Consider the following 13,548-nt stretch of genomic DNA (forward strand, 5'->3'; position numbering starts at 1 on the left):
CTTAATGTCAACATCAAACAGGAGTCCTTTTCTCTGAAGCCTCTGATGGTAAGTACACCTCTGCGGCTCCTTTTCACCGTATGCCAACTCAAAAACAGAGATGGTGCTTTTAAAGAGCTGAAGTAAAGAAAACATGCAGTATTTTTTCCTCCATTGTGCTGTTCAACCTCCATAGAGTAAATGAAGACTTTATTCCCAGAGTGCATTGTTCAGGCTGCACAGTTTGGCCTTGAGCTGCGCCTGTATGAGATTATGGAAGAAAACCTGTGTGTGTTCCACTGGTGACAAATGATGTGGTATTTATACAGCTCTGAAAACTTCGGGAAGAGAAAGCAAATATCTTTTTCTTTTTTTTTCCAGGCATGCAGGGGGAAGACTTTGTGGCGAGTCCCTAAAGAACAGATGGTGGTGTGAGAAGACGTTCAGCTGCTGTTGCACTGACTCAAGCAACCTTGAGCATTTTTCCTCTGTGTGTCAGATATTAACTTCCTCTTTGACCCCCAAAATGCAAACCAGCTTTGTCGTGCTGTGTGCAATTTGGATCGTTGTTTTCATTTGTGTCAGAGCAGCTTTTATGGACTTCTTGAAAAAGCAAAACAAGAAAAAAAGATGCAATTTTCCAAATAATCTGTTGTTTTTCTTTAAGTAAAGAATCGAGAGATTTTACTTTACTGCCCTGTTTATATTTCTTATTTTTAATATTTTCCCCCCAAACTAAATGATTTGAAGCTGAAGAAAAGTTTTAAACCCTTTTAAACTTTATATCTTATCTTTAAAAAAATGTCATGTTTAGAAATATCTATTTTTACTGCAATCAGAGGTGCTTAATTACTTATAAACATGTTGTAGAGCCTCATTGTACAGAGAAAAAGATCCCTGACCATCACCTTTGTTCAGCTCACCCACAGTTTATCTACAGGATTAAAGCCTGAGGACTCGGATGGCCGTGACTGAAGGTTGATTTTTGTCTGAGTTTGAAACCTTATCCTTCTGAAAGGTTCATAACGACTCATTTTATATTTTCTGGTAGAAGTCACTGGATTTTTATTTAACATGTCCTCATGATACATGAAGGCATGTACTCTAAAAGAGTTTTCACAAGCTTTGGATAAGAAACTGGCACCATATTTATGACTGTACTAAATACACAAGATATTTATCCACATTTTCATCGTTTATTTTACACTTTAATCTCCAGGAGAGTTTTTGGTTCAATCTTTTGTAAAGTAAGCTAACATCAATGGAGGCATGGGGTAGAAATCATTAGAGTCATAATGAAGCATAATAATTAATCATTAGGATATTCAATGATTAATGACTATAAGAGTAGTTTAAATTTGAGTTTTTAAACATCTCAAGATGAATGAATGAAGTTTTGAAGCATTTGAGAGCAATTTTTTTCTGTGCACATCTTTGCCAATAAAACTTATAGAGAGAGGGTAATGCAAATGTACAAATTTGAGAAAAAGTAGTGACAGGTGAGATTATTATATTTCATTATCAGACTTCCTGCATGAGATAAAATCCAACCGAAGTGAGTTGATTTCACACTCAGCTTTTAGTCCAAACTTAAAGGATTTGTGGCTGAAGCCGAAGAAGCAGAAGAGAATTAAGTGTCCTGATTCGGAGGAGAAGCAGGAGGAAGGGTCGGTCACTCAAGGGTCTCAGAAGTCAGACTGCAGAGACCCAAAGCCATGACCCAGCAAATACACTCATGATTAAGCCAATTAAAGTGGATGGCCTTGAAGTGGTTAACGCCTTAATTAGTGTTGTTAGAGCCGAGAGGAGAGACGCAAACAAGAAATGAAGGAGCGAGCTAAATCCAGGCTGGAAGAGGGGAAACTGTGAGCATCACATGGACCCTGATGAAATCATTAATTTCTGTTTGAATGGAAAAACTTGTTTACGGAGGGCTAAGACTGCCAAAATTAGGACTAAATATATTTAAAAATTACAAAAATGTGAAAAAATAATTTTAATTTGGAGATTTGATTTATTAAAAGTAATTTAAACTGATTTTTCATTTAAATTTCTTGGTAGAAATTTATTTTCACTTGTTTTATTTATTCATTTTGCAGTTTAATTTTGAATCTATATGGAGGACTGACACTGCCAAAATGAGGGAAAAAAATATTTAAAATTTATGTGGCAATATTTTAATTCAGACATTTGATTCATTACAAGTGACAATTGACTTGTCATTTAAATTTCTCTAAGAATTCATTTTCACTTAAATATTTTTATGCAATATAATTGAGTTTTGATAGATTTTTTTGGTTTTATCATTAATCCACATATTCAATATTCAGCTTATTTCTATAATTCTTGAAATTTTTTTATTTAATATTTCCTAATGTATTTCTTATCAATTAACATTTAAAGGTCTCATTTTATTCTCATAATTTTAAAATATTTTTTTAGAGGTTAATTAATTGGAGCAGAATATTCAGAATTAATTTTCTTTATTAATTTCTGTAATGTTTTAATTAGGCAGTGTTTGTCCACCATATTTTTTATTCTTTTTGCTACATCTGAGTTTGTATGAATTTAAAATTGATGCAGCTTGCTACATTTTAAGATAAAAAAGTTGTTTTCAAACAAGTATTGGGGAATCCCAGGACTTTTACCAAGGCAGTTGGGTAAGTATATGTGATTACAACTGTTATTTCATTACATTATATCTGATCGATGCTCCAATATTTGGATAAAGAAGAAATAAAAAAAGTGAGGAAATCGAACTTGGAGACAGAAAAATCTGCGAAGCAGAACAGAGGTGATAAAGCAGAAAGCAGCAGAGGCTGGATGTAAGGCTTAAACTCACAGGGGAAAGGCCTGGACGAATTAACTTTCAGGACACTGTTGACACCCAGAAGCCAATCAGATTTTCATTAACTGGCAGAGGGACAGAGGAAACTGGCACAAGCTAATTAACCTCTGGATCCCTCACTGTCAAAGACACACCAAGGGAAGCTGAGAGATGCCAGGGATGAGAAGGAGTCGGGCGGGCAGGTGGACACTCCGGGCTTCAGAAAGGCCAACTCAAGGTAGAGGGCCCTAACCTCAGTTTAAATTTATATGTATATAAAAAACAGAGCTCCAAAAATGTGCAAATACAGTTTGTGTGTGTGGAATCAGAGTATCACTGCATTATGAAGAATGTCAGAGCTACATCTGGGATGTAGGGACTTCTGTTTAAAACTTACCCAACTTTGAAAGAGTGTTTTTTAATTTGAGCCTCTGGATTAATGAACGCTTACCTGTTAGTGACACCAACATAATACATTTCATAAAAATCTGCTTTTATTTTTATTTTTAAAAAAGTGTTTCAAACACTTTGTAAAGCTCAAAACTCTAATAATAAATAAAATTTATAAATACATTTTCTGCACATTTTACTCCAAATCAAAACATAGAGATGTGTAGTAATTATTTGCTCTGCAGAAAGTCAGAAAAAGTGAATATTATCATCAATGTTGAGTTGTTAGCCTTCAGTCAGAGCCCTCATTATCCCTGGTATGAGTTAAATAAGTACGTCTCCATAGTGTGAGAAACATGCCCATATCATACCTCACCCACCGTGCCTCACAGTCTACTGTAACTTACTTTTAGGTTCATCTGATGAACAGTTTCAAAAGTTTCACACAAACCAAACACTAATTTAACAAAAATTCCCCACATTTAAATAACTTTGCTGAACATATAAAACATAAGACAACCTTTACTTCAGTTACGCAGATCAATAAGTCATTGAGCCATTAGGAATAAAAAATATTCATTACATGGAAACAATAAAAACCAGTTGTGAAAAGGTAAAAGACTTTCCTGCTCAAATTACATGCTAAAGCACAACATACCAAGAAATGAATACAAATTAATCTCTAAACATGTTCTGGCATTAAGCAAATAGAAATAATTTTGGTAATTCTAACAGACTTAAAACAAGAAAAGTTTAGTCTGATTTAATTTCAAACAGTGGCAAAAAATGTACTGGTTTATATCGGGCTTCAACTGTAAACAACTTTTTCCAAATTTAGCCATTCAGCTAAGCATCAGGTTGCAATTCATTACAAAACAATGAAGTTTGAATATCAAACACTTTACAGAAATCAAGAACTTTCTAAACCTTGAAAACACCTAATTAAAAGTCAAGCCTTTTCAAGGAATCCAAGAACCTGCACAAAACCTCTTTGTAGGTTTTTTAATCTCTTGTCACTTTTAAACATAAAAATGAGCTGGCGAATAATTTGCTGTTTCCAAGTGTAATTTCTACAGAAACGCATTGATTGATCTGGTTAATGATGTTGGACTGCTGTGATTTTGTGCACTACACAGTAACATTTCCTCACCGTGGAACGGCGCCCTGGTGGAGGAACTGGCCTCTGCGGGGGACGAGCTCTTGGAGCGCGAGTTAAAGGGTGATTGTCTGAAGCACTCGTCCAGGAATGAACTGGAACAGAGAGAAGCAGCGCCGATGTTACCAACACTTACACAGCCACTAAAAAACACCCACAGGTTTCAGCCGCACTCCAACTATCACTGGCCATTTAAAAAGCACAAATAAAAACAGAGTATTTATAGAGAAACTGACCTACCTATTTATTCCCACCATGTTGCTGTCTTTGTGGTTGTTGGCTTTGCTTACTTTTTCTGGAAAGAAGAGAATACAAACTCATCAGCAGAGTCAATGTAACATTATTCATACCAAATACATCTGTTTCTTTGTGTTTTCACGGCAGATGTTAGATGAGGACTCAGACTTTAAATTTAAAGGGAAAATCTGCAGCAGCTGTGAGGATTCAGACTCTTTCAAGTTCATGTCAGCTGCTGTCAACAGATCTTTACTGAAAACATGACAAACGTGATAAAAGTGATCAAACCACGCTTCATTTCTTTACATTTCTCAGTTCTTGTTTTCATCCTTAAAAATAAGCCAGTTTTTATTTTTAAGATTTTTTCAAAACCAATATTTCTCCAGACTTCCTGAAGGTCTTTTCAAGTTTTTCCTTCAGGTGTTTTCCACTCCTTTCAGTCCAGTCCTTGTAGCTGACCCTGACTGCATACCGTCTGCTGTGAGCTTTTAAAAAAAATGAGCAAAGTGGATTTATTTGTGGACAAATAAAGACGTGTCAAAAATTAATTGCAGTCGTCTTTTCATCAAACAGCAAAGACTCAGCATGAAACCTGAGAGATAAAACCTCCTCAGTTCATCTATTGTATGCAAAGTTTTTCTGCTAATAGCTTTTTATAAAATTCATACCAAATTCAAAATGTTTTCACCTAACTGGTGCTGATCGACATTTCTTCGGTCAAAATGTTACATTTGATTATTTGTATTCATTCAGGAAAAGAAATGGAAACTGATTTGTGACAAGCTGCAGCTGAAAGACCTGATTTAAAGTTGGTTCCTTACTTGGGATGATTTTTGGAGGATTCTTAAGCCTTAAAAAGGTTCAACATGTGCAGGATACAGATAGAAACAAAAAAAGGATTCTGAATTTATTGTAAGTTTAGGGCCTGAGTAAAACCGGCCAGCAAGTGGCCCCCAGCTGCAGTTTGGACACCCCTGCATGAGCTAAATTTAAAATGATATTGATTCGGTTTGCGTTTGAGCAGATGATGTTAGTTTGAAAACTGTGACAATTATTGCAGCCATTTAATCCAGAAACATTGGTCCAACCTCAGGTAGGTGATTCTTCACTGAACAGAGATCTGTTGGAAAAGTTAGTGATCTGTAAAATCTTTACTTTATTCAGTGGAAGCACACATGATGATTTCACAGGCATTATGGCCGCACTAAAGACCAACTAAAAGGAGTTGAACCAGGACTAAAGTCGACTATTTAAAACTCAGTTATGACTAAAGAAAAGTAACTGTGAAATATTTAACATTTCATTTATGGCAATTTTTGGTCCAGTAGTTCGTCTTTCATTTTCCTAACTTGCAAAAAAAGATTTATTTTTTTTTTGCTGACTCAGCTTAGTGATGTTAAGATTAATGGCGTTGACACGGCTGCACATTGTGATGGATTCATCCATCAACTGCTGACATGAGTAAAGACACCATAAGTAACACACCTAATATTACTTCTCTCACACAAAAGAATAATTGGAAGGGTTTCAACGACACAGTACCTGCAAAAATATTCACACCTTCTGGAGTTATTACATTCCAACCACAAAAACTCCATGTTTTTTATTGGGATTTAAAGTGACAAACCAACACAAAGTAGTTAAGAATTGTGAAGTGTAAGGAATGGCTTTCAAATGTTTTTACACATAAAAATATGAAGTGTCAATTCTGGAAGAGAGCCAGAACCATATTCTGCCAGGATAGTTCAATCCTGGAGGAAATCTCGTTAACCGGCTGTAAAACGAGGCTGTAAAAGATCAAAAGGTTAAGATCGAAACAGAATTGTGTGTCAGAATGGTCCAGTCACATTTCAGACCAAAATCCAACTGAGAAAGTATTATGTTGGGATTTTATGTGATTTTTATTTTGGGATCTTCATCGGAAAATAAGGGTTAATTAATTAAATACATAGATTTCAAAGTTTAATGCAATTAATTGCTTTCTATCTGCTTTCTATTTGAATTTCCGTGTTTCTGGTACGCTCATAAATAAACGACATCAGCAAGAAACAGCAATGCATGACCAAGCTGCTTCTCTTAGTCGTCAGGCAGTTACAGTTAGTTTCAAAAAACCGTCTGATGGGAAGCTGGAAAAGACTATTGTTGTGTTTAAATAATGCTAAAAGTTTCAAATACACACTTGGACAGCAGAGGTGGACGGATCGATCCGATACATTGATAATACCAAGTCAGTATCAGTATTGAGTCAATAATTGCGTGGTAAGATTGATAATTTTCTTTTCTCAGAGGATATATGCTGTACCGCACACCTCAAATGTACTGAAATCTTGCACGCATGCCTAAAAAAAGTTTCAAACACACAGAGACTTGAGTTTTTGGCAACTTTTCAACAGTGGTGTAAAAAAAAAAGGAGGTGAAAGCAGCCAGATCCAGAGCTCAGAGCGTGTAGTTCCCCGTGTCCAGAAATAAAGGCCAATCCACTAAATGAGTGAGAGCGAAGACTTACGTGTGAGTTTCAAGGCGACGTACTGATGTGAATTTCAAAGCTGCAATCATCTCAGTGTTCACAGCGACCTTGCTGCTGATGCGTCTCTGAGGTCCTACTGCTCTGGGTAATTCATATTGATTGCTCATTGTGTGACAGCAGCCCACTCTGTTCCAGCCCCCCCTCGACGTTCAAAACAACTTCTGAGAGGGTGGCGGTCGCTGCTGCCAGGGCCGACGATGCCCTGGCCTCCCTGGGTGGGCAAGCTGTATGACCCCCCCCACCACCCTCACCCTTCACCCCGCTGCCGCCTTTACAAAACGCCACAACCAACCCCGTACCCGAAACGCCCCGCTCCGCCACACTGTTCGCCAAGGACAGAGGTCTCTTTTCACGTTGCCATGGAGATGCCGCACAGGAGAAATGTAAAGGGGAGGGAGAGAGGGGAAGTGATGAGGAAGGGGTGGCAGGGTGGAGAAGAGGAGGGGAGGGGGACATGTGCAGCCAAGTGTGCTTGAGCCGGCATGTCTGAAAACAAGTCAGGGGAGAGAAGAGAGAGAGAAAGAAAGAGAGAGAGAAAGAAAGAGAGAGAGAGAGACAGAGGAGAGCGGGAATTTGTGCAGACGCCGATTCCCGTGGGGCCTGGTGCGAGCGTGTAAAGGTATGCGTAAAAGACGATGTGGGAAAGAAAAATTGTCAACGTGTGAATATATGTAAAAACAAACAAACAAAATAAAAAGCTGGATTTAAGTGACAGAAAGCAGACGGACAGAAAGAAGCCTCGGCCACACACAGACTTGTCTTTTCTCTCTCTAAGGGACGATAAATACACCCCAACTCTTACTACACTTTCTAGAGTAGAGAGGCACCAATTCAATGTTAACAGCTATATTGGTCCCAATATTAAAAAACATTCTAGATCAGGTATCGGTGACAATGTGCCCGATCCATAAGGGCAAATCTATTCAGCCTAATTTTATGCTTTGTTCTCCGAGTGAGGTCACGCTATATTTATTTATTTTACATTATAATTAGAGTTCATAATTGCATTTTCTGAACCATTTGAAAGAAGGCTTGTTATAGTTTATTTTTAGATGTTTGGGATGCAGCCAACCCATTACTTTTATGAGTTTCTGTTTCTTTATCATTTATTTTACATTGGCTGTTATACTCCTAATTGCGCAGACTGAACAAATTAAAGGTGCTTTTACATGTTTGACCAAGCTTGCAAAGGTATTGGTGTATCTAAGTGTGCTGTAGTGGTGTGTAGTTATCAAATAAACTTATAATTCAAACTTGTAACTCAGTACATTTATGTCTGTGACATTTTTAAGTCAACTCAGCACTGTTCCTCTGTATCAGATCGGTATCGGCTGATGCTAAACCTTCGATATCTGTATCGATATCGGAAAAAGTCAATGAGTGCATCGTTTTTATAAATTTTGATCTGTTGCACTAAAGACGACAAAAGTAGTTCCTCCCCTCATGTCAAGTTGACTTGGATCTTACTAAACGTCTCAAATGATTACATGTTGACAGACCTTCTATCAGATGATGGGAACTTTTTCCATCAGATTTGCATGTTGTACTTTAATCTCAGAATTAGTCAATTCTGTATTCATCTATGTCCAAATCTAAATAAATGACTTCACATTCTCGGCTGTATGTCATTTATCTTGTTAGCAAATGCAAATAATCACATAACTGTTAATTCTTTGTTGTAAGATTTGCAAACCTACACTTTATCCTCTCTGAAAGTCTGGGTTGTATTTACTTGGTATATTTGAGTCTGAAGACTAGATTTGGTGTCATTCAGTATTCTGAGATTAAAGTCAGATTTTTTTGACCCTCTTCATGTGTGTGGATGATGTGTGACGGTGTTTGTGTCCTGAGAGGGAGCGTACCTGACAGTTTAAACAGCAGCTCTGAAGCCATTTTGACCGATATGTCTTGGGAGAAGAGGTCTTTCTGGGGGCAGGCCAACGTCTCTGGGAGGTTGCTCATTGGCTCGTTCTTCTCACTCGCCCCTAAAGTGCTGAAGGTCAGCAGGTGGGAGGCAGGCGGGGTACGTTCTGCAGGGGGTGGGTCCACCTCCATGGGCTCGGCCTTTACCTTCACCTTCTGGTACTGGGCATCTTTGCTGTTCTCTAGAGAGAAGACAGCAACTCCTGGTCAGAACAATATTCTTTTAAATCCTGCAGACTTTCTGAAAAGCTCGTCTTTCTCAAATAAAATGGCAACAATCAATCTTTCAGCTTTTTATGGATTATGAAATGAATGCAGCTTCTGTTTTTGGCTCCTGAACACAATGAAATGATTCTGCAAACACACTTTTATGAAAGACATAAAGTAATTACAAAGCAATAAGAACACCAATAAAAATTTTAAACACAAATAAAAAGAGAAAGCAAGTGTGCCGTCAGTTATAGTGCTGAGCTTAACATTCTGAGGAACGTGTAGGGCAGAGTCCAAAACTGGAAAATCTTAACAGCAGTGAAATTATTTAAATTAACATGGTCAAAATGAGTTTATTGTGATTTTTTATTAGTTTTACCTGCTCCATAATAAACAGCTAATCTGCTGGATCTTTTTTTTTTAAAAAAAAAGAAAAGATCCAAAGCATGAAAAGGGCTTTGGACTGTTTGTTGCCTTACTAAAAGAAAAAAAGGGCAATAACTAAATCATCAATTGTTTTCTGTTCTGTTGGCCATATTTTTAACTGTTTGACTTCTAATCGGGCTGAACTCCAACCGGATGGGAAGAAGAAATCTTGCTGAAGATAATTTCAACCTTCCCATTTCATGGTGCTGCCAAGAAGAGGTCTGACCCTGGGGATGGTGTGTTCAGGGTAACATGCAGTAATGCTTTCTCCCCACAGCGTTGCATATATGTGCCACTCAACTCTACTATGACTCATTCTGACTAGAAAAATACTTCTTCATTTCCTTTGTCCTTTGCAGGTTTACTAGCAACAATGACCTTTATTCCCCAAAGTGTAAGCTATAAAACTTGGGAACAATAATACAAATAAAATCTGTCAATTTTTCTATTTTCTTTATACCAATCTACTTATAAGTCTACAGTTTAAAAATAGATATAACTAATCTAATCACTCTCCAAGAATCAGAACTATAGGAAGCAAAATATATTTGTAGATCCATCAAATTGATCAAAGCATATAGAGGGAGATTAATTCCCATTCCAAACTGTTTATTTAGCCAAGATTTATTAAAAATTAAACTAAATAGGAGGTCTGACTCAATCTGCTAAGCTAAAAGATGAAAAGTTTTTTTTTAAAAAGGGCAGAAATTCTACAATCCAAATAAATCCTAAACCAGCGGTTTCCCTTCAGAGCTGGAGCGCAGTCAGCTAGCATGTAGCGGGGTGATTATTAGGGCAGGAGTGCACCGAGAGGTCACGCTGTTGCTTGGAGGAGCGATCCAGCAGCTCATGTGGGTTCACTGAAGCAAACAGGAAAGGCAGTAAAACACTTTGAATGTTAACAAAGGGGCAACAAATCTGTTTATTCAACTGAAAATTGTTTTTTTTTTTTATTATCGTTTCCTAGCTCACAAAAACAGTGGCGCAAAAGGTGAGAACAAGCCGTTGCTTTAATTCCCTCACAAGTTCAAACTGTGTGCGAGCTAAAAATAAAACGGCAGTTTTCAGGAACATCTCGGTCTCGTCTGCAGAACCCCGGCTAGATCCACCTGGAGATATCCAAAAAATATTCAGTGCCGGAAAATTACAGATTTCTTCTGTTTTGACTTTTTTGCCACATAAACATTTCAGATAATTCTTCCATAACACACAGGTAATCTGACTTCCCCCTATAGGGGGATAACAGGTTGAAGAGAAAAGGGTTTTAAAGCTTGAAGAGATATTTTAAGGTCGCACAGCAAATCCAGACTTTGACTAGGCCACTCTGAAACAATGTGTTTTTAAAGCCATTCAGAGGTGAACTTGTTATCAACTTATGGTGCATTCAAATCAGTTTGGTCTGAATTAATATAACTCTAATTCACTTGCCTAGAAAGTCCTAATCGTCTGGTGCAGTTCGAGTGTATATGTGAATGGCAAGCAGATCGGAGACCCCTCCAAAAGCAGGAAATGGACTATAGCGCAGGGCATTCTGGGTAAATACAACCAAAACAAATGCAGGAGTGTAGTACTAGCAGGAGAAATGGCTCGTGGTGTTCTGCCAACGACAAAAGAGAAATCCCACAACAGGTAAAATCTGACACCACTCCATTTTTGTTCACATTTTACAAAGCGGGAAGTTGAGCTCAGTGACTTCTTTAGAGGGTTTTCTGTCGTTTCCTTCAGTGGTTTTTGTGCAGTGTCAACACAGGTGAGAATGGGATTTTTATATAAAAAAACAACAATAATGGCACAATAATATTAAATGTCATATCCAGCAATGATCATACGTTTATATAATAATTTGAACAGGTAGATCAGGCTTTAAAACTGTAATCAGGATTGGGCTTCATTAATGTAAATAAACCCAAAAAATCTTTGACAAGGGAGTAATTTGAAAACATTTTAAAAATGTTTACTCAGGTTATTGTTGTCTGATATTAGAATTAGTCTGATGATGTGAAATATTTAAAAAGCATAAGAAAGTGTAACAAGACAAACACTGTTTCATGGAGCTGCAGAACTCTGACAACAGCAGAACATAGACCGCGGCTGGTGTCGCGACTCGGCGCGATTATGGGATGTATGAATTTGGCAGGTCACTGGGAGCACTGGGAAGGGTGAGGGAAGGTTAGAGGGGGGTGGGGAGGATAGAAACCAGAAACCTTATTTCAACCCCTGCCTTGACTGCATTCTCTCCTCGTTTGCTTGATAACTCAAGACAGAAGCGCTGAACCTGTTTGGCCGGAAAAGAATCTACTTAATCAATGCGCTTGTTTATTTGACTGCTTATAGGGTCGAATTAAAGCACAACCAACCCCCCACCCCCTCTTTCTTCATCCCTCAGAGCCAGGTGTCTGGGTTATTGGTAGCAACCAGCATGGGGGGGTGGACACTGACAACCATCAGCCTCACTAATCCTTTAATCAGGTGGCTTGAGTTGGCCGAGTAACCTAGGAGAGGCTGATGGAGAAGTGGAGTGGGGGAGTGGGGGTTGGACTGCACTGTAAGGGTCAACCAAGGGACACGCGAGCTTCCATCAGTAGATCACAGCTTTAACAGCAGCGGCGGCTGCTCTGCACACACACACACAAAAAAATCACACATGTGACGGACAGAATATGCAGCAACTAATGTTTCCTCTGCGAAGAGAGGAAACACAGACACTGGAAGCGTCACAGCAGGCCAGAGGAAACGTCTACCTGTCACAAAGTAAAAAACATTTAAATATAGCCCCTCACTCCCACACTAATAGTAGATATGGCTCTTTGGCTCGGGTCATGACCTAATGTTCTGCAGCCATAAAAAGCAGCGTTTAGTCTGTGTGCATGTACAGTATGTGTCAGCCCCTTCAGTGCAGAAGCGCTGCCTTGCATGTACTATTGCCTCAGTTTCTAGTAAAAGTCATAAAAAACACACATCAAAATGCAAGTTTTAATGCAGGGGGCCAGTGAGCCAAAATCGTTAAGTTAAAAGAAGAAAACAACAACAAAAAAACTAAAATCAAGGAAATGAAGTAGTCAGAATTGTTTTATTTGGTTTTTGGAAAGGAGTGCTGTTCATCATAAATCCACATCTAAAGACTGTTTTGCATGTTGATTGTATCCAAATAAATATATGCAGTTTTCAGTTTCTCTTGGAGTCATTTGAAGAAATACATTTTAAGTGATAAAACATTCAAAATGCTTGCTGCATTTAGCTTAGTTTAATAAGTTAGGGAAAAGCTGATTTGGGTGCAGCAAAGTCAGCTTTTCAGTACAAGTCGTTGGAAAAACAAGGTTCTACTTACTATAATAACTTAGGTATTGAAAGACTTACATACTTTGAGTTGTCTTAATAGTTTCTATTATAAGAAAATTATATAGTTAATTTTGCTTTAAGTTTGTATATTTACTTTCCATATTTGATTTTACGCTAAATTTTCAACAGCTACTTGCAACCCTGAGCGTTTGTAATCCATACGCCACTAGACAACACTAGATGCTAGATAAACAACTATTCTAATAAGAAAAGTTAACTTACCTGTTCCTGTTGAGGGTTAGTATAAGATGTGAAACCTGTGTTTGGCCTGTAAATTTGTTTCTTTTTGCCGTTGTATTTTACCTGTGGGGAATCATGACCCAAAAAACAGGGCATGCACCAAATAGTAATTTATTTATGCCATAACACAACATATATTATTATTCTTTATACCAGAGTCTGTAGCATTAATATTTGAAATGCAGCGCAGAGACATGGAAACTTGTTGAATTGTGTACATTTTTTATCAATGAAACTCATTGTGTCTATATGTGATAGTCTTAAATATTATTTTGTTTTTAGTTATTTTATGTT

The 13,548-nt window shown here is 37.7% G+C and overlaps 1 protein-coding gene across 7 annotated transcripts in view; it reads right to left on the minus strand.

Annotated features, from left to right (window-relative positions):
• Positions 1-13,548, minus strand: part of znf827 (zinc finger protein 827) — a 95,324-nt gene that overhangs the window by 18,496 nt on the left and 63,280 nt on the right. For all 7 annotated transcript variants that reach the window (XM_016676328.1, XM_016676329.1, XM_016676327.1 and 4 more), the window contains exons 6-8: positions 8,979-9,221; positions 4,593-4,647; positions 4,347-4,447 (exon numbers count right to left, since the gene is read on the minus strand). In XM_016676328.1, coding sequence (XP_016531814.1) covers positions 4,347-4,447; positions 4,593-4,647; positions 8,979-9,221 — 399 coding nt within the window. The remainder of the gene's footprint in view (positions 1-4,346; positions 4,448-4,592; positions 4,648-8,978; positions 9,222-13,548) is intronic.

Source organism: Poecilia formosa, unplaced genomic scaffold (assembly GCF_000485575.1).
Source record: "Poecilia formosa unplaced genomic scaffold, Poecilia_formosa-5.1.2 Scaffold132, whole genome shotgun sequence".
Taxonomy (NCBI): Eukaryota; Metazoa; Chordata; class Actinopteri; order Cyprinodontiformes; family Poeciliidae; genus Poecilia; species Poecilia formosa.